Genomic DNA, 21,797 nt, shown 5'->3' with positions numbered 1-21,797 from the left:
GCAGGCCAAACAGCATCATAGGAGCAGAGAGGCTGACGTTTCGGGCCTAGACCCTTCATCAGAAAAGTGGCCTCCTCTTCTGTATTTTATGAAATAAAACACAGCATTGGATGTGAACAGGAAAATCAAAAGTAATTGAACTTCGATATATGTTTAAAATATTACTTTAAAATCAGTCTGAGAGAATAACTAAATCTGAAAACAGTCATACAATCATCATATTGCAGATCAATTGAAGGGAAAGCTCGGGGAAACAGTTTGGCAACTATTCAAGACAGTCGTTTTTACTTCAGCCTACACACAATTTTGAAATGTTGCTTAATCTCAGAGATCAGCTCACTGCAGCTGCTGGATTAGTTTGCACACTGCAAAGCCATAAAGTTCTCAAGGTATATGAACAAAGAACAAAGAGAAGTACAGCACAGGAACCTGCCCTTCGGCCCTCCAAGCCTCTGCCAATCATCATGCACTGACTAAGCTAAAAAAAATCTTCTGCCATTATTCAGTCCGTATCCCTCTATTCCCTCCCTATTCATGTAACCGTCCAGATGTCTCTTTAATGTTGCTAATATGCCTGCTTCCACCACTTCTTCTGACAGTGCATTCCAAGCTCCTACCACTCTCTGTGTGAAAAAATTTCCTCACACATCTCCCCTAAACTTTTGCCCTCTCACCTTGAACCTGTGTAACTTGTAATTGAAACTTCAACCCTGGGAAAAAGCCTCTGACTATCCACCCTGTCTATGCCTCTCAATTTTATAGACCTCTATTAGGTCTCCTCTCAGCCGCCTTCTTTCCAGTGAAAACTATCCTGATCTTTTTAACCTTTCCTTATAGCCAATGCCCTTGAGACCAGGCAGCATCCTGATGAACTTTCTCTGCACTCCAAAACTTCCCTGTCCTTCTGGTAATGTGGCAACCAAAACTGAATGCAACACTCCAAATGCGCCCTAACAAGGTTTTATGTAGCCGCATATGTTTTGCCAACTCTTGTACTCCATGCCCCGGCCAATGAAGGCAAGCATACCATATGCCTTCTTAATCACTTTGCCCGCCTGTGTTGCCACTTTTAGGGAACTGTGGACCTGCATACCCAGATCTGTCTGTATGTTAACGTTCCTAAGGGTTCTGCCATTTACAGTGGCAGGTGTCGATTCCTGGAATTGTATCTGATCAATTTCCAGGCCTCGGGCTTAGTTAATAGTGAGCAGAAGCTCCAATCCCTGATGTCTGTTTGGAATGGGTGTGGACATTAGCTCCTTAGAATATTATTTTTGAAAACTCTACCGCATGTGTGCATTTATCCCATATGTCCACAATGTATGGAGTTATATTTTAGGATTGAGCAGTGTAATACTTACATTATTGTTTGTCGAAGGGCTTTGGGACTCTGGAACAACCTTGTGACGTCACAGAACTGCTTATAACTGAGCATAAATAGCATAGTGTGGGTGGAGTTAGAACATCTGAAAAGCTCTCACAAGCACATAGTCAATCTATGATTACCAAATTTAATAGAATTCTTTGAGAAGGTAACAAACAGGATACATAAAGGAGAAGCAGTGGATGTAATATATTCGGAATTTAACAAGGCATTTGATAAGATATTACATATTAGGCTACTTAACAAGTTAACAGCCCATGATTTTGGAGGTATTAGCATGAATGGAGTATTGGCTAACTAAATGAATTGAGGGAGTTGGGATAACGGGTGGTATTTTCAGGATGGCAACCTGTAACCAGTGGAGTGCCACAGGATCAGTGTTGCGGCTGCAATTTTTTAGAACACATATTAATGACTTTAGGGTAGGGTTAGGTTTGATGAGATAAGTTGTTGTATTAAGGCCAAATTTGCAGATGACGCAAAAATAGGTGGGAAGGCGAGTAGCACGGATGATACTAAGAGTCAGTAAGGGATATAGGCAGGCTAAGTGAGTGGGCAAAAATTTGACAGATGGAATATAATGTCAGAAAATATGACGTTATGTACTTTTTCAGGAAGTATTGCAAAGCCAACTATTAATACATTGGTGAAAGACTGCAGAAAGCTACAGAACAGAGGGATTAGCGAGTTCCCATGCATAAATCACAAAAAGCTAGCTTCCAAGTTCAACAGATAACAGGGAATTTGGCCTCTTTTCCAAAGGGAAATGAATATGACAACAGGGTGGTCTTGCTAAAGCTATACAGGCATGACAAGATGCCCTGCAGAAGCTCACCAAGGCTTCTTAGACAGCACCTTCCAAACCCACAACCACTACAATCTAGAAGGACAAGAGCAGCAAGTACATAGGAGCAGTACCACCTGCATGTACCCCTCAAAGCCATTCACCATCCTAACTTGGAAATATATCACCATTCCATCAGAATTGCTGTGTCAGAAGCTTAGAATTCCCTCCATAATGGTTTGGTGGGTGCAACTGCACCAAATAGACTGCAGCAGTCCAAGAGACAGCTCATCACCACCTCAAGGGAAATTAGAGATAGAGAATAAATGCTGGCTCAGCCAGCAGTGCCTATATCACATGAGTGAAAAAAAAGACCAGGGTTAGAATACTGTTTTAGGATCCATCATCTCAGGAAACATACACTGGCACTGGGGTGCTGTCCAGAGAAGGTTCTCTAGGTTGATCTCAGGTATGGAGGTACTGTCTTATGACGAGAGGTTGAGTAGGTTGGGCCTGTACTCATTGGAGTTTAGAAGAATGAATGGTGACCTTATTGTAGGCTGAGCCTATGCTCATTGGAGTTTGGAAGAACGAATGGTGACCTTATTGAAACAAACAAGATTCTTAGGGGACAAAAACAAAGTTTCTGGAAAAGCTCAGCAGGTCTGGCAGCATCTGTGAAGCAAAAAGCAGAGTTAATGTTTCGGGTCTGGTGACCCTTCCACACTTCTTTTGATTTTTATTTAAGATTCTTAGGGGACTTGACAGGGTAGATGTATAAAGGTTGTTTCCCCTTGTGGGAGACCCCTGGTCCAGATCAGTGATAAACAAATTAACTCTGACAGCATCAAAGTAAAGCATTGCCCATTTAAAACAGAGATGGGGAGGAATTTGTTCTCTCAGAGAGAAATGGATTTTTTTTTCTTTATTTACCGGATGAGGGCGTCACTGGCTAGGCAGAATTATTGCCCATCTCTAATTGCCCAGTTGAGAGTCAACCACATTGCTGTGGGTCTGGAGTCACACGTCGGCCAGACTAGACAAGGATGTCAGTTTCCTTCCCTAAAGGACATTAGTGAACCAGATGACAATTGACAATGGATTCATGGCCATCATTAGATTCTTAATTCCAGATGTTTATTGAATTCAAATTCCACCATCTAGCCGTGATCCCAGAATGTTATCTGGGTCTCTGGATTAACAGTCCAACGATAATACCACTAGGCCATTGCCTCCCCAAATGTAGTTCTATAGAATTCTTTACCAGAGAAGAATGCAGAGGCTGGATCATTAAGTATATTCAAGACTGAGATAGACAAATTTTTAATCAATAACGGAATCAAGGAATATGGGGATAAGGCAAGAAAGTGGAGTTGAGGATTATCAGTTCATCCACGATTTAATTGAATGGTGCAGCAGATTTGATGGGCTGAATGACCTACTTCTCCTACATGTTATGGTCTGAAAGAAGTTTTAACAACAACTTTAATCAATTAATACTACCATAATACAGCAAAATGAGTCACGAACAAGGAGATCAAAATCCTAACAGTCATCAACTAAATCAAGAAAATAATCATGTATGTATAAACGCCTATTGATCCACACTCTACATCCATGTCTCAAAGTTCCATTCATCCATTTCCCCTGCCCTTACTGACCTACCTTGGTTGTGTTCAACAATATCCCGTTTTAAAATTCTCGTCTTGTTTTTACATCCCTCCATGGCCTCTCACCTCCTGGCATCCTGGTTGCATGGGCCTCCAAGGTCAATGCGTGGTAGTGACTTCTAGAACTACCTTGGAACAACTGCATGCACACACAGCTATGCCTCTTATAGAGATTGGTGCATGTTCTATAATTTCCTCCACCATAACAACTTTCTGAGGTCTCTATGATTACAGTCATTTGGTTGTGCAGAAGTTGAGTATCTTGGAAAAAGACACATTTTGTTTAAGATTTTTGTTGTGCATTCATAAGATCAGTTTGCAAGAAATACCAAGGTAGAGGGAAAACAATATTTATATTGTAGGAGAGGAGATTGCTGATTGCTTGTTAAGTAGACTCTGATCGGTAGAGATGTTGTCATGAAGAATGCACCAATTAATGATTACTCACAGTTAACTGCCAAAGTTTGTTTTATACAGGGCATGTTAACACTGATGGATCAAGGCATTGCCCTGAGAATTGAACCAGCATTCTTTATTTCTGATCTCCTCTATGTCCATGATTTTAATAGCTCCAGCATTGCCTTCAGCTTATTTGGCCATCAGCTCTGACCACCATTTCTAAACATCCTTTCACTCTCTTCATTCCTCCTTCAAGACACTCATTAACATCTAGCTTTTGGATCAAAATTTTTGCCGTCAATCCTAATATTTCCTTAAGTGGCTCAATGTCATATCTTGTTTGAAATGCATTGGAATGATTTACTAACTTAAAGACACTACATCCCAAATAATGTTATTACTGGATTAATCAGATCCCAGACTGAAACTTGGTGTGATAGATCATGTTCTTTTTATTTTGATTAGGCAGTTGTTCACTGAAACACAGACACATAATAATCCAGATCTGGTTTTAACAATAAAACAGAAGTTTACTACATAAAAGAAGATAAAATAGAATTAATCAGGCTATGAATGAGAGTGTTCAATAAAATGAAGAAAAACCTAAACACAATGCCTTGATTATTTTCCTTCCATATTTTAGTTCCTGCAATATCCTGAGGTGGAATTTAATATTCTTGCCCAATGCACATTAAGAGGTAGGGAAGACACTTAATTGGATGGAGGGTGGCAGGGAGTCCAGTTAATATCAGTCTAGTAGGTTTATAATAACATCTCTGCAAGAGGTTGATTAGAAAACACCTATTTTAATGGTGGTGCTACCATGCTTGTATTATATGAATGACTTATCCCTTCACTGCTTTCCTCAGCAACATGCAAAAGCAGTAAGTCCAGGGTTTGCTCCCTTTATGGAATTACCCCTTCACCCAACTCAACCAATTTATCAGTAACTGTATTCAAATCATTGTGAACTCTTTCACACAGTACAGCCATTGATTTTGTTCATGTCACCCAGTATGTGATCACTAGATCCCATTAATCATGTTTGTGTCTGTTTTAATGAAACATGAACAAGTAAAATAGACTTCAATTCACAACAAGGTGCAGAGCTGGATGAACACAGCAGGCCAAGCAGCATCATAGGAGCAGAGAGGCTGACGTTTCAGGCCTAGACCCTTCACAGAACCTTTTGACACTCTTCCCTTTCTTTTGAGTGCACCCACCTCGTGCTGTGTCAAGAGAGCTAAAGCGAGGATTTCTTTGTGAATTTGTTATTTTTTAGTACAATAATAGAATAGAACAACAAAATCTGTCAAGATTTGTCATCAATAAAAAAAAATTTCCATAACACAAAACCAACTTGTATTGTCTCTGTAATAAATATACAAGAGCTGCTGATGCTTCTGTCACCTTTTGTTTCACCTTGCCTCAACCTGGTACCTTACTCATTGGTAGTGTCAATAGTAAGAGTTTATTGTGGGTGGAGTCTTGTATTTTAGCCTGCAGTATAAAGCATTGTTCTAAACTCAATTAATAAGCATCATCAGTATGGAAAATTAAGTAAAACACAGAGGGAAAAAAAGAAAGGTGCAAGTTCCTGTCGAGGAGTTAAGTAACTTTTAACTGTTTCTTTGTTTTTCCACTCATTAGTAAGAAGGACTACAATGTTTAACTTTTTAACCTTGTTTATTTTTCTGCTTTATACCTAAGTTTCTTTGTACCTGAGATGGTGCCATAAGTGCGACTTGTGAACATTTCATTGTATTCATGTGAGTACATGTGACATTAAACTGAATTCTAATTCTAAACTGAAATTTTCATCAAAGACAAAAGTTTTAAAGAATTCCTCTTAGGGTCTAGGCCCGAAACGTCGGCCTTTCTGCTCCTATGATGCTGCTTGGCCTGCTGTGTTCATCCAGCCCTGCACCTTGTTGTCTCGGATTCTCCAGCATCTGCAGTTCCTGCTATCTCTACTTAGTTTACTTATGGGATTATGGAGGTGGCCAGGATGGCTGATGTTGTTTGAATTCCCTAAATATCTCTGCGGACAGTGTCTTCTCAATAAGTGCAGTCTACATGGTGAAGGCCCACTCAATCAACCATGTATAGTTGAAGTCCAGATCTCTGCTGCTCTTAACATCTGAAAAGCCCATGTGAGGATTGTTTATCTCACATTCTCCATAAAGCTGCTCAGTGAATCAGGACTGGTTACATGTCAACAGCAACCACTGCTTCTCACCTGTAGCCACAATAAAGCAGGCCGACTTGCTGTTCCGGTATGGGGTTGTGAGGGCCTCGTGTGAGTTCCCTTTTTATTTGTTCATAGGATGTGGATGTCAATGTCTTGGCCAGCGTTTATTGTCCATCCATATTTGCCTGGAGAAAGTGGGAAAGTGGTGATGAGCTGCCTTCTCAAACCCTCTACAGCCTTTTTAAGACTGTAGGGACTACCACAGTGCTGTTAGGAAGGGAGTTCCAGGATTTTGACCCGGCAGCAATGAAGGAATAGCAATGTAATTCCAAGCCATGATGGTATGTGATTTCAAGGAGAATTTGAAAGTGGTGTTCTCGTGTATCTGCTACCCATTCTTTTCTTGCTTGGTGGAAATGATCATTGCCTGACTCTTCTGTGGTTTAAATGTCATATATCACATCTTGCTGCGTTTGGATACAGACTGCTTCAGTATCTGAGGAGTCATGAATTGTGAAGAAATTGTGCAGTCATAAGTGAACAGCCTCACTTTTGTCCATATGGCAGAGGGAAGGCCACTGATAATGCAGGTGAAGATAGTTGGACCTAGGACACTAGCCAGGAGGGCTGGGTTCACCATTCCACCTGCTCCAGAAGCTTGTAATAACATCTCTGAATCGGTTGATTAGAATGTGCCAGTCCTGAGGATCTCCTGCACAGATGTCTCAGGACTCAGATTATTGACTTTCAACCCCAACTATCTTCTTTTGTGTTAGGTATGATTGCAGCTCCCATTGGCTCCAGTTTTGCTAGGACTTCTCAATGTTCTACTCAGTCATATGCTGCCTTGATTTAAAGAACATTCTCTCTTATAGCCCCTGTGAAATTAAGCCGTTCTGTCCGTGTTTGGATCAAGTCTGTAATGAATTCAGGAGCAGAGTAGTTCTGTTGAAACACAGACTTAGCGTCCATGAGCAGATAACTCCTTTGCAAATACTGCCTGTTATTACTGTTGATGACCTCTTCTGACACTGAGATGGGTCATCCAGCTGGCACTTCTGTTGGAAGGTGGATGCTAATGATTCAGCCTTGTGTTTTGCACTGATGTGCTGGGCGCCTCTTTGTTGAAGTTGGAGATATTTGTGGAGCCTCCACTCCTGTTGATTGATGACTGGGTGAGGCAGGACTACAGAGCATTGATCCGATCTGCTGGTTATGGGATCTCTTAGTGCTGTCTACTGTATGCTGTTTTCCACTATTTGGCATGTAAGTTGTTGTGTGATGTAGCCTCACCAGTCAGACTCCTCATTTTTAGATATGCCTGATGCGGCTCCTGGAAAATCCTCCTGAAATCTCCATTGGTCTGTTCTTTGGAGCTCCTATAAATAACTGGCTTCCATTTTACTTTTAATGCAGCACTCAGGAAATGCAAAGTTTTCCCTGGCATTGAGACCAATTAGGAGTCCTAAGCCTGAGGAACTGAAGGAACAACCTTTCTGGAGGCAACTCCTATTTGCTAGCTGTTCTGTTCAGCTGCCCTTGTTTCCGCCACTAGGTGGAGACCACAGTCACGTGTATAAAATCAGAGTTTAACTATATTTTACCCAACTCTGGTCTGTCTTAAGGGGTGTCTTTTTTTTTGTCTTGCAGGCATATGCCCAATCTCAGCACTTTGCTTTAAATTTTTGTGGCAGAGGCTATTTTAATTGTGCTGAAATTAGTCTGACCGTACTTTATGGCAAACCATTCACAATAAGATCCATCAGTTTTTCCGAGATAATGGTCTCAAGATAAAATAAACAGGACCCGTAGTTTGCATTTGTTTAAAAGGGTAGGAAGAGGCATAGTGGTAATGTCACAACTAGCAATCCAGAACCCCAGCCAGTGTTTGGGGGACAAAAACAGAAATTGCCAGAAGGCTCAGCAGGTCTGGCAGCATCTGTGGAGAGAAATCAGAATTAATGTTTCGGGTCTGGTGACTATTCTTCAGACACTTTTTCCAGCAGTTGCTGTATTTTTTTCTGATTTCCAGCATCTGCAGATCTTTGTTAAGTATTCTGGGGACTTGGGTTTGAATCCCACCAAGGCAGATAATGAAATTTGAATTCAATCAAAAAAACATTTTGGAACAAAGAGCTGGTCTGAGGCCCTGAGCTAAACCTGTTGATTATTGTAAAACACATCCTCCTTTAGAGAAAGAAGTCTGCCGTTATTACATTGGTCAGACCTACAAGTGACTCCAGCCACACAGCAAAGTGGTTGACTCTTACATGCGCAATTAGGCATGAGCAATACATGATGGTTTAGCCAGCAATGCCCACACCCTGTAAACAATTTTTTTAAGTGCATTAACTTCTTGGAAGCACGTGAAAAGGTACACAGCCTTTACACTGCACGCTGAATAGACGAGGAGAAGACATTCCCACTAGAAGGAGAGACTAGAACCAGAGGACACAGCCTAAGAGTGAAAGGATGACCCTTTAGAACTGAGATGAGAGGGAATTTAATCTGCCAGAGGGTGGTTAATCTTTGGAACTCATTTCCGTAGAGGGCTATGGAGGGCGAGTCATTGAGTGCCTTTAAGACAGAGATAGATAGGTTCTTGATTATTAAGGGGATCAAGGGTTACAAGGAAAAGGCAGGAGAATGGGGTTGAGAAACATATCAATCATAATCGAATGGCAAAGCAGACTCGATGTGCCAAATGGTCTAATTCTGCTCTTGTATCTTATAGTTTAATGGAGTTCCTGTTATGCTGTGATGTCACAGATGTATCACAATGACCATTTTTAATGGTGGTGCCCTATCTCCTCCATTGGGAATAAATATTCCAGAACTGTTAAGGATAGTAGACAAGCTCCTGTTGCTCATGGCCCAATTAGAGAACTGGCAGCTTGAGAATCTAGGCACCTTCACAGAGAAAGGTGAACACTGCTGAAGCAGAAGAATTATGAGTGCACCAATTGAAGTGAATTCTGCCCCTCCCAATTAGGCTGCACATCAAACATCAGTAACGGCCATCTAGACCAGTAGGTGAATGAGCCAGAAGGGAAAACCTCCTGCATCTGCATCTATCTGAGTTTGTTGATTGCGGCCTTTTGTTAATTCAGCTACCTGTTTGTGGCTTTGAGCTTCTGGCCACTTGCAGGGAGGCTGCCTGTATTGAGCTGGTGACCTCTTGTGCACAGGTGCTGCTCCATCATCAGCAAAACTGCTCCTCATCAGGGCTTTGCTTATGCTAAGTGAACTGCTGTTTCTGTGGAGCCCAGCCACTTCCTATCTCACTCCAAAAAAAAAATTTCTCCAGCAGCAGAAACACATCAGGAACTGGTCTCAACATGGTTCCCTGATATTTTCCTCCCCTTGCAAGCTTAACACCACAGATTGAGAAGCATTCAGTCTCTTGTCTTTTTTGCATTGCATTATTTTAACCAGTCCATTTGGAAATGTTACGAAACACCTCCAGAACAGATGAGACTTGAACTTGACTATCTGGCCGAGAAGTAAGCCCACTAGCACTATTCCACAAAACCCACACTGAATGAACTTTTACTGCCATTACTGCCAAGTCAGCTTAATCTGTAAACTCCATTCTGCTTGAACAATAATTTGGCATGAGAATTCTACATCTCTAAGCACCCAGTATGCAAAGACACTGTTTTTGAACCGCTTTTCATTTCAGTTGGAGGCAGAATCCTAGAGCACACAGTGTATTAAGTGTTAAGAGTTTATAAAATCTATGATTGTTGCCAGAGAAAATAGATTAGATTGGCTGGCACATTGTTTGATGAGTACTTGTATTTATCTTCTGCTCCCATGCCCAAAACCAGGTTAATTTCATTTGGAGCCAGTAGTAAAACATGCAAGATGTCTACTGCTCCATGCTGCATCTGCACTTTGGAAAATCAGATCACAATGCTGTGATCCTCTTTCCAGCTTACAAGCAGAATTTGAAACAGGAGGATCCTTCACAGAAAGTAGAACAGTCCTGGTTTGATGCAGCAGAAGAGCTTGCCAGGGACTGCTTGGAATCAGTAGACTAGACCATATTCAAGAATTCAGCAGACTCCCCTTGACGAGTATGCAACCACCATCACAGACTTAATTTGCATAGAGAACTGCATGCCAAAGAAATCAATCCGTGTGTTCCCCAACCGGGAACCTTGGATGAACCGGGGAATCCACTGCCTACTGAAGACCAGACATGTGGCATTCATGTTGGACAACCCAGACCTATATAGAAAATCCAGATATGATCTCCTTAAGGCCATTAGAGATGCTGAGAGACAGTACCAGACCAAGTTAGAGACCCAGAGCAACCATACGGACACCCGCTGCCTGTGGCAAGGCCTACACAACATAACGGGACACAAAATGAAGCAGAGCAAGGTAGAGGACAAAAACACATCCTTCCCTGATGCATTCAATGCTTTCTATGCTCAGTTCAGGTAAGTGGTACATTGTCACCTACCCAACAGCCCCGAACACACCTGTTCCCTCTGTCACCACTGAACCCCGAGGAAAATGATGGGCCAAAACCCTGGTCATGCACTTAGATCGGTTTGCTGACATCTTCAACCTCTCCTTGCTACAATCTGAAGTCCCCACCTGCTTCAAGAAAACCACTGTCATCCCGGTACCAAAGAAAGGACATGGAATATGCCTTAACGACTACCACCCAGTGGCTCTGACCTCCATGATCATGAAGTGCTTCAAGAGTCTGGTCATGGCCCATATCAACTCTAGCCTCCCAGCCTGCCTCGATCCCCTGCACTTTGCCTACCGGCAAAACACATCCATCGTGGACACCATTTCCCTAGCCTTACACTCGTCTCTGAACCATCTGGATAACCAGGAAAACTACATCGGGCTCCTAGTCATCGACTACAGCTCCACCTTGAACACCATAATCCCTTCCAGACTAATCTCAAAACTCTGAGACCTAGGTCTTGGCTCCACCCTCTACAACTGGATCCACAGCTTCCTGATCCACAAACTGCAATCAGTGAGGATAGACAACAGTACCTCCTTCATGGTAATCCTCAACACTGGTTCCCCGCAAGGATATATTCTTAGGCCCCAACTGTACTCACTGTACACCCACAGTTGTATACCCAAATTCTGAATAAACTTCATCTACAAGTTTGCTGACGACACCGCTGCGGTAGGACGGATATCCAACAATGATGAGTCAGAATACAGGAAGGAGGTAGAAAGCTTGATGTCGTGGTGCAATGATAATAACCTCTCTTTCAATGTCGGCAAAACAAAAGAACTGATCATTGACTTCAGGAAGGAAGAAGGAGGACATGCCCCTATCTCCATCACCAACAATCTGTCCTGGATTTCCCACGTAGATGCGATGGTGAAGAAGGTACGACAACGTCTTTTCTACTTTAGGAAATTCAGCATGTCCATAAGCCCCTCACCAACTTTTACAGATGCCCCATAAAAAGCATTCTATCCGGGTGCAAAACGGCCTAGTACAGCAACTGCTCTGCCCAGGACCATAAGAAACTGCAGAAGGTTGTCTGCACAGTCCAGACCGTCAAAGAAGCCAATCTCCCATCCATGGAGACAGCAAGGATTGCAGATGCTGGAAGCCAGAGTCAACAAACGTGAAACTGGACAAACACGGCAGGTCAGCATCAGAGGAGCAAGAAAATCAACATTTCGGGCCAAAGGGTTTCGGCCCAAACATTGACTTTCCTGCTACTCTGATGCTGTATGACCTGCTGTATTTGTCCAGCTCCATGTTTATTGACTGTCCCAGCCGTGGACTCCATTTACACTTTTTGTTGCCGCGGAAAGGCTGCTAACATCATCAAAGACCCCTCCCACCCCGATAATGCTCTCTTCCAACCTCTTCCATAGACAGAAGATACAGAAGCTTGAACACGCACCAACAGGTTCAAGAACAGCTTCTTCCATGCTGTTAGCAGACTGCTAGATGGACCTCTGTAACTTCAAATAATGTTGATCTTGCTTTGTGCACGTCCTGGTGCAGCCGTAACCTTGTATGCCTCGCTCTGTCTAAGCAACTATGATCTGTATGACTTTGTTTGCTCTGATCTGCTGTACTGCTTGCAAAACAAAGCTTTTCACCATAATTAGGTACATGTGATTACAATAAATCAAATCAAATTAATCACTACTGGCCACAATCTCTCATGTAATGACTGAGACAGTTGTCTGTAACACATCAATGAGGGTGCTTCATGGATTCTTTCAAAATCTGATTAAACCTTTGAAGTGTTTCGCTGGACCTTCCTTATTTCTTTAAAGAAAGAACATGCTTTTATAAATATTTTTAATCATTCCTTTCAAACATGTTATAATGCGCCTTTGGAGCAGATGCGACTTGAATGACAGGTGGCTCAGTGGTTAGCACTTGCCTCACAATGGAGGGACCCAGGTTTGATTCCAGCCTTGCGCGACTGTCTGTGTGGAGTTTGCATATACTCCCTGTGCCTGTGCGGGTTTCAGCTGTGTGCTCAGGTTTCCTACCACAGTCCAATGATATGCAGTGGATTGGCCTTGCTAGAAAAATTGCCCCATAGTGTCCAGGGGTGTGCAGGTTCAATAGGTAAGTCATGGTAAAAACCACATGCAGGGCTATGGAGTGGGAGCTGTGGGTCTAGATGGAAAGTTCTCCAGAAAGTTGTTATGGACTGGATGGGCCGAATGGCTTCTTTCCACACTGTAGAAATTCTGTGATTTCCTTCTTGAATTGCTGCAGTCCATCTGATGAAGGTGACTGGCCTGTAGTTTCTTCGAAGAGTTGATGTTTTAGTTGCAATGATCGTCCTGTAAAGGAGGGTTCTCAGTAAACTGTAAGGTTCTTATAGGTCAAATTTCCAAGAGGCTGGTTCTCAGGTGAATGCAATTTTGTAACAGTGTGGGCGGTGTCCTTGTCTCACTTTTAGAATATTATAGTGTATTATCTTGACTGCTTAGATGATGGTTTTATGGCTTCCTGATGAATCGGGTTTGCAGAACAGCTTGTTGCTGGCAGACGACAAAATTACTTCCTCATCAAATGACTTCTATAAATTTAAAATCCTTTTCCAAATAATGTGGGTGATTAGGTCCTGTATTGCATCTTTCACACCTTGAGATTCACCAAACCCAGTTTGAAATGAGGGAAACCATCATGATACAATGAGTGGTTGCTACGATCCATTTACATTGGGTTTTGATGCTTTATTTTTCCAAATAGGTCAGTCTGGAATGCATTTGTTAATCATCATCTTTAAACAAAAGAAATTATTAGTTCCCTGGATGGATTTGAATGTCGATATTTAATCGGTATTTACTTGAGTCTTGTGACAGTCTACAGCTTAGAATACTAAACATCAAATGTTTTTAAGTGTTCAAAATTTCAAAGTATTATGTGAAAATTCATTGTATACCAAAATATGATGCCACCAATTTTCCTCAAGCTCCTTGTTGCTCCACTGGATCAAATTGTTCTTGATGTCAAGTGCAGTCACTCTCACTTCCTCTCTTGAATTCAACGTTTTTGTCTACAATTGAACCAAGGCTGTGATAAACTCATTCACTGAGTGTTGATGGCAAGAGAAAAAAATCTAATCTTTGTGAAATCTGTAATCACCTGAGCACAGAAAATCAGTGTATGAAGCAATCAGTACAAAGTAAGTGTTAGTTCTTTCATGTTGGTTGTGTTTTTTTTTTCATTCTAATTAGGAGTTAGTTAGTCTGGTGGTGTCAGAACTCGCTGAAGAAGAGGACGTTTTATTTTCTGTGGAAAATGCTGGTTGGCAGAACTCCCATCGGGCTGCTCGCCCTCTGTTCCTGGAAATCGGATGTGGATCCGGTGCCATTGTTCTGAGCTTGCTGCATTTCTTCAAACAAGTGCGTGCTGGCAAGTTCTTCCATTAAAGCACTTTCTTGTTAAAAGTATAATTAAATTGGAACTTTCCAATCAGAATGTTAAAATCATTCCAGTTTTTTTTTCTGTTTTTGTTTGAAAAAATTGTTAGTATTGCTCTACATCGTATTGTTGAAACACAATAATAAATCTATATTAAATTTTTATGTTCTTTTAAGCTTTTGTTTTCTTATGGCTTGGTTGTGCAACATGTCAACCTTAATGGTAGATCTAAACCAAAACATCAAACTCATTAGTTGTGAAAACTTTGTACCAAATTTCATCAAACAGCTCAAATAATTTCTAACTAAAAATATTAACACCAGCAAGTCAGAAAAACAGTTTCTCCTGCACTTACTTCTCTGTTTCCACTTTCTTTACTGTGTCAAAATTTTAGCCCACCTCCCTGAGGGGAAGGGGCTGACACATGGAGAGGATGTAAAGTGGGTGAAATGAGAAGGTGTAACGAAGTGGGGAATGCTCCATACCCATCACCTAACTGCCTTGGCTGGAATTTTACCAGTGCCGTTGGTGGTGTTGGGCTGTCCATCCACTCTGCAGCCTATTAAGATCCTTAAGTGGCCAGTTAATGATTACTGAAGGGCCTTTTTCTGCTTCCCTAGTGTTTTACTAGAAGTGGAGGAAGTGTCCACACCATGTCGTGTGACAATTGGGCATAATCCCTCTCCTGGCTTGCAGTGGTCTTTCTCTTATTTAGGCATCCAGAGTGGAAAGGGCTGCCTCTGTTTGATCCCATTTCCCACTGTCTTCCTTCCTCCCTCGCCCACCCTTTCCATTGCCTGCCTGACTTGCCCCAAATAGCCTAACTCCCTTACCTGCTTCTCTGCCTCCATCATCACTCCCATTCAGGGCTGGCTGCAGTTCCAGCAGTGGCCATCACTTCCAGTGGCACTGCTTGCCATCTGATTTGCCAGTAAGTCTTAGAATAGAATCCCTACAATGTGGAAACAGACCATTCAGCCCATTGAGTTCACACTGACCCTCCAAAGAGCATCCCACCCCTACCCTATCCCTGTAACCCTACATTTCCCATGGCTAATCCACCTAACCTGCACAGCTTTGGACTGTGGGAGGAAACCAGACCACCTGGAGGAAACCCACGCAGACCCGGGGAGATCATACAATCTTCACACAGACGGTCGCCCAAGGGTGGGATCGAACCTGGGTCCCTGGCACTGTGAGGCAGCAGTGCTAACCACTGATCAATCATGCTGCCCTGTCTCCTTGCCATATCCTGATGAAGGGTCTAGGCCCGAAACGTCGACTTTGCTGCTCCTCTGATGCTGCCTGACCTGCTGTGTTCCTCCAGCTCCACACTGTATCGACTCTGACTCCAGCATCTGCAGGTCTTGTTATCTCCTATACCATTATTTCTCTCATGACCTTTGATTTTGTCTCTCTCTGCTTCTCTTTAGTCCACTTTGCTCTCTTGCCCTCCTTCCCTTATCTATAGCCCTGCTTTGTGCTTTTCTCACCATCTTCTCTACTCCTTTCTCATCTTGTCTTTTTCACCTTCTTCCTCTTATGCTTGCTCTTCCCATGTCATTCTTTTGGATTTCCAAACTGAAAACAGAAAATATTAAAAATAGCTGTTGTGGCAGCATCTACGGAGAGGAGAAAACAGGGTTAATATTTCAGATCATTGAACTTCTTGTTTCTCTCTCTGTACGTGCTGCCTGACTTGTCGAGTGTTTTCAACATTTTCTGTTTTGATTTCTAATTCTCTTGTTTCTCCGTTTTTGCTCTCTATAAAATGATACACACCTGACTTTTATAATGCAACTCTTGCCAAAGTAGCCATTTAATTTTTTTTTTAAATTATGCTATTCCAAGTCAGTGTCAACCTATCTGTCAGCTTAGTCACTCTGGGTTGAATTGTTTTACTTTGCAGAGTTATGCTGTGGCAGTGGATAAGAGTGCAGAAGCTGTGAACCTCACTAGACAAAATGCTGAGAGGTAATGAAAGGTCACCCCATATCGTATACTTAAGCACTGTTAATACATTATTTCTCAAGTATGTGATTAATGTATTATAAATTATACATTTATATGCATAGTATTATGAAGAGTTGAATATGTACTGAGAAATAGTTTGTTGTAACTGAATGTGAAACATTATTTGACAAAGTTCAGTGATTACATTGTCACGCAGTTAAGGTCTGGAATGCATTGCCTGATAGTGTGGCCAGAGGCAGGTTCAATTAAGGAATTCAAAAGGGAATATTTGCAAAGGAATAATGTGCAGGTGTTATGGGGAGAAACAGGATGCAAAGTGAGTTGCACAGCTTCCTTGTGACAAAGGCCTTCTGTTGAATGGCAGATTTTGAACTATCATGATCTGAGTGGTCTTTGCTGGACGGATTCAGGACAAGCCAGGGTCCCTGTGCAGCCAACTTTCACCACTGGTGCCTCAGTACAAACTCCTAATGTATTTGTAGAGCAATGTTGCACATTACTGAGGATATCCATTGATTAATTGGCAGACTAATTACCTGAAACTCAGCTAAATAGGCTGCTTGGTTCTAGGAACTTGTACTTGCTAACCAAATAAATTGGAGAACTTGTACAGACATGATAGGCTGAGCAGCCTTCTGCGCTGTAACAATTTTGTGACTCTTGACGTGATGAACTATTCTATCAAACTCCAACTGTTTTCTGTGATGTACCATAAATATTCCACAACATTATTTGAGGAACCACAGAAAAATTCTCCAAATGGTCCATGTAAGTTGAAAACGTTCCCAGCAACCACACAGGTGGTTAATAAAAATTGGCTCCCTTTACATAGCCACAAGCATGAAACCATGGCTGCACAAAACCTTTAAGGGAGCATGCAGTTAATAAATTACCCACTGTCTCAAGAAAGCACATTGGAGAGAATAGTGCCTACTGTCAGCGGATAAAACTGATTGCAGTCATTTCCCTCACTCATGCTTGAGCACCTTGCTTTGTATCAATGTACGATTTTGCCTGCAAATCACCTTGAAATGTCCTGAGGTTGTGAATGGCGTCATATAAATCCAAAATCTTCTGTGCTGTTAAAGTGCCTCTCTTCTTAACGGATCCTGTGGCCATTTTGAATATGTGAGCTAACAGAATAGGGCCTTAATTTTCCTCCACTATGAAAAGCAGGAAGTCTAGTGAGTTAGATGAGGAGAAATTTCTTCAGCCAGAGCGTGGTGAATCTGTGGAACTCATTGCTGCAGAAGGCTATAGAGTGAAAGTCACTGAGTGTATTTAAAAGACATAGATAGGCTCTTGATTTGTAAGGGGATCACTGATTATGGGGAGAAGACAGGAGAATGGGGTTGACAAATGATTAAATAGCAGAACTGACTTTATGGACCAAATGGCCTAACTCTGCTCCATATCTTATGGTCTTATGGATGGTGAGGAGTGAACTGTCCACCATACTGTGGTACAGGAAACAGTTCAAGTGAGATGATGAATGGCACTGCAAAAATATGAATTAATTAAGGGGCAAAGTGAGGGACAAAATAAACACAATAACTCACTAGTGAATAAGTACTCAGGAAACTAACTGGGCAAAAGGCTAATAAGCTCCCTACGTCTGATGGGTTCCATCCTAAGATATTACAGGGGTAGTCATTGACTGGTAGTAATCTTCCAAGAATCCTTAGATTCAGGAAAAGTCCCAAAGGTTTGGAAAACTGCCAATGTAATACCCTTTTTCAAAAAGGGAGGGAGATGTAAAAACAGATAAGTTTAGGACAGTTAGTTTGACATCTGGCATTGGGAAAATGTGAAAGACATGACAGAGTGGATATGGAAAGGCTGTTTTTCTTTGTGGGAGAGTCTAGGACCAGAGGATATTATCTCAGAATAAGGGATTGCACATTTAAGACAGAGATGAAGAGAAATTTCGTTTTTCAGAGGGTAATGAATCTGTGGAATTCTTTACTGCAGAAGGCTGTAGAGGCTGAGTTCATAGAATCCCTACAATGTGGAAGCAGACCCTTCGGCCCAACAAGTCCACACCGACCCTTGGAACATCCCACCCAGACCCATCCCCCTACAACCCACCTCATCTACATACCCCTGAACACTACAGGCAATTTAGCATGGGCAATCTACCTAACCTGCACATCTTTGGACTGTGGGAGGAAACCGGAGCACCCGGAGGAAACCCACGCAGACACGGGGAGACGTGCAAGCTCCACACAGACAGTCGCCCGAGGGTGGAATTGAACCCAGGTCCTTGGCGCTGTGAGGCAGCAGTGCAAACCACTGAGCCACCATGCCACCCTATTCAAAGTTGAGAGACACAGATTTTTAATCAGTAAGGGAATCAAGGGATATGGGGATAAAGTGGGAAAGTGGAATTGAGGATTATCAGATCAGCCATGATCTCATTTAATGATGGAGCAGACTCAATATACTGAAAGACCTACTTCTGCTGCTCCATCTTATGGTCTTATGATTCCTTTCTTCCTCCTTACTTACTCATCTTACCCTCAAGTACATCCATGCCTCAACTACACCATGTAGCAACAGGATAAGAGAGACCAGATAACCTCCCTTTTCTGCAACTTCCCTGGTCCCGCCATCAAACCTGGAAAACTCCTGGTTGGTAGTGCTCACAGAGTAGGGCTAATGAAGTCTCTTTGAAAGAAAGGGAGAGTGGACGAGTAGTCACTGCTCCCTCCTTTGAGCCATCCAATGACCTATTTTAATCTGAGGCCTAGACAAAACGTTATTTGAGGCCCCTAGAATTCACTTAGCACCATCAACTCAGCCACTCCTTTTCAGATATTGCAGCAGATGCATCAATCATCTGTAACACTTTTCCTTCCTTTACTACAGCAAGCAATTTCTTGGTAGCCAAAATAGAACCAGAGGTCCACTCTGAGAGGAGAAAATGTCTACATTTATGTAGCACCTTTTCTGACCTTAACAAAAATTGCTTTTGAAGTAGTCACTGTGTAAGTGGGAAACATAAGTCAATTTGCATACAGTAAATCCCAAAAACAAGAATTCGAAAATGACGGCAACCGTCTGTTTCAGTTCTATCATAAAACAAAGAACTGTGGATGCTGAGGATCTAAAATGAAAACAAAAATTGTTGGCAAAACTCAGCAGTTCTGACAGCTCCTGTGGGGAGAAAGCAGAGCTAACATTTCGAGTCTGGTGACTCTTCATCAGAACTCAAAACATTAACTCTGCTCTCTGCTCATAGATGTTGCCAGACCTGCTGAATTTCACCACCAATTTCTGTGTCTGTTTTCATTAGCTGACCCGTAAATGATAGGATAATTAACCTGCTGTTCAATGAAGTAGCAGCATGGAATCCTTTCTCCCCATTCAGGCAAGGCAAGGCTTTTGTTTTATGTCTCATCTAAAAGATGACACCTCCAGGGGTGCAGTCTCCCAGCACTACTGCACTGAAGTGCCAACCTTGCATTTTGTATTCAGGCCCCAGCAAGGGACTTGAATGCTCATCTAACTTTGAATTCTAACCCTGCATAAACAATGGCTCCCCTTCCTTCTCCCCCATCATCCCTGTGCAAGAAGATAGGTCCGTTCTCCTACCCCTCCTGTAATGGCCATTCCTTTCTACAAGAAAATCTAGACCTGAGGTTTTGTAACTTTTGAAATTACTGAAGATATCACAGACAAAACTGGGCTGGTTTCCAGCCTGTACTGAGTGAATGCTCCCTTCAAGCATACTTCCCAATCATTCTTGTGATTGGAGGCAAGAGTCCAAGCTTTCAGGTGCTCCAGGGATTCTGAAGGCATTGGTATTGTGCATGTCTTCTACAGTGGCTGAGATCAGCTGAGTCAGCCCAATCCAGAAAGTAAAGATAAGATTGTGTTCTTCTATTCATTCCTCAATTCTATGATTTGTACAACGGTGCCAACAGATTGCTAAGTTGCAAATGTAACCTCTTGTTTAAGAAAGTGAGGAAGAGAGAAAACAGGAGCTGCAGATGTAGTCCATAATACGAAAAATATTAAAATTGATTTCAAGGGTGTGGCGACTGGATACTCTGAAAGTAATTGTCTGATTTGACAGAATCAACATGGATTTCTGAAGGGGAAGTATTTTTGACAAATACGATAAGGTTTTTGAGAACGTTACTAGCAGAGTTGATTAGGAACTGGTTGTGGATGTGATACGTTTGCTCTACCATTCTAGATCATGGCTGATCATCCACATCTTTGCCACATTCCTATGGAATGCCCAATTCTTTGATATCAGTAATAACTAGAATTCGATCAGTCAGTTACTTAATGACAGAGCTTCCACAGTTCACTGGGGTAGAGAATTCCAAAGATTTTCCACACTCTTAAGTAAAGAAATTCAATCTCCTCTCTGTCTGATGAACCTCCGCTTGTACTCCCTCTTTGGCAAGCCTATTCTTCCTTAGGCAATGGTCTAGGTTTAGTATCACCAGTGTTGTATACAGTTGAAGACCTCTTTGCTCCTATATGCAAATTTTCTTATGGTAAGGGCTAACATACTACTTGCCTTTTTGAATTGCTTGCTGAACATGCATTCTAGCTTTCACTGACTTATGGGCAAGAACACCTAGGTCCCTGTGGACATGAACACCTTCAGTTCTCATACCATTTAAAAAACTCTGTATCTTCATTCCTCGTACCAAAGTGGATAACCTCACGTTTGTCCACATAATCTGCTGTGCCCATGTCCATTTACTCAGCCTCTCTAAATTCCCTTAAAGCTTTTTTGCATCCTCCCGGCAAAATCACATTCACAGAAAGTTATGCGTCATCTGCAAACTTGAAAAATTGTACCGGTCCCCAAATCCAAATCACTGATATAGATTGTGAACAGCTGGAGTGCAAGAACTGATTGCTCTGCACCCCTCTTGTCATAGGTTGCCAACTGTGAAGGCCATTTAATCCTAATCTCTGCTTTCTGCTTGTCAACTAAATTCACGATATATTCTAGTATATTACCTCCAATACCAGGCACTTTAATTTTGTTTACTGACCTCCTCTGTGTGACTTTATCAAAAGCTTTCTGAAAATCCAAATGTATCACATCTACAACTAGTTCCTAATCAACTCTGCCAGTAACATGCTCAGAAACTTTATTGTATTTGTCAAACATGACTTCCCCTTCAGAAATCCATGTTGACTCTGTCTAATTAGACAATTATTTTCTGAATATCCAGTCACCACATCCTTGAAATCAATTCTAATATTTTCCATACTATGGACTACATCTGCAGCTCCTGTTTTCTCTCTTCCCCACTTTCTTAACCAAGAGGTTACATTTGCAACCTAGCAATCTTTTGGCACCGTTGTACAAATCATAGAATTTTGAAAGATGATCAATGCATCCACTATCTCTGTTGTCATTGTCTTTCAGGATTCTAGCATGAAGGTCATCAGGTCCGAGAAATGTGTCAACTTACAAGCCATTAATTTGTCCAATATCACTTTTTTTTACTAATGCTAATTTCTTTCAG

General features: G+C 41.9%; 1 protein-coding gene across 2 annotated transcripts in view; it reads left to right on the top strand.

Moving 5' to 3' along the window:
- hemk1 (HemK methyltransferase family member 1) overlaps window positions 1-21,797 on the top strand; it is a 129,614-nt gene that overhangs the window by 38,974 nt on the left and 68,843 nt on the right. For both annotated transcript variants that reach the window (XM_048606630.1, XM_048606629.1), the window contains exons 5-6: window positions 14,136-14,303; window positions 16,232-16,296. In XM_048606630.1, the coding sequence (XP_048462587.1) occupies window positions 14,136-14,303; window positions 16,232-16,296 (233 nt within the window). The remainder of the gene's footprint in view (window positions 1-14,135; window positions 14,304-16,231; window positions 16,297-21,797) is intronic.

The sequence above is a fragment of the Rhincodon typus genome, chromosome 16 (genome assembly GCF_021869965.1).
Source record: "Rhincodon typus isolate 14 chromosome 16, sRhiTyp1.1, whole genome shotgun sequence".
Lineage (NCBI taxonomy): Eukaryota > Metazoa > Chordata > Chondrichthyes > Orectolobiformes > Rhincodontidae > Rhincodon > Rhincodon typus.
This window is presented reverse-complemented; position numbering and strand designations above follow the sequence as displayed.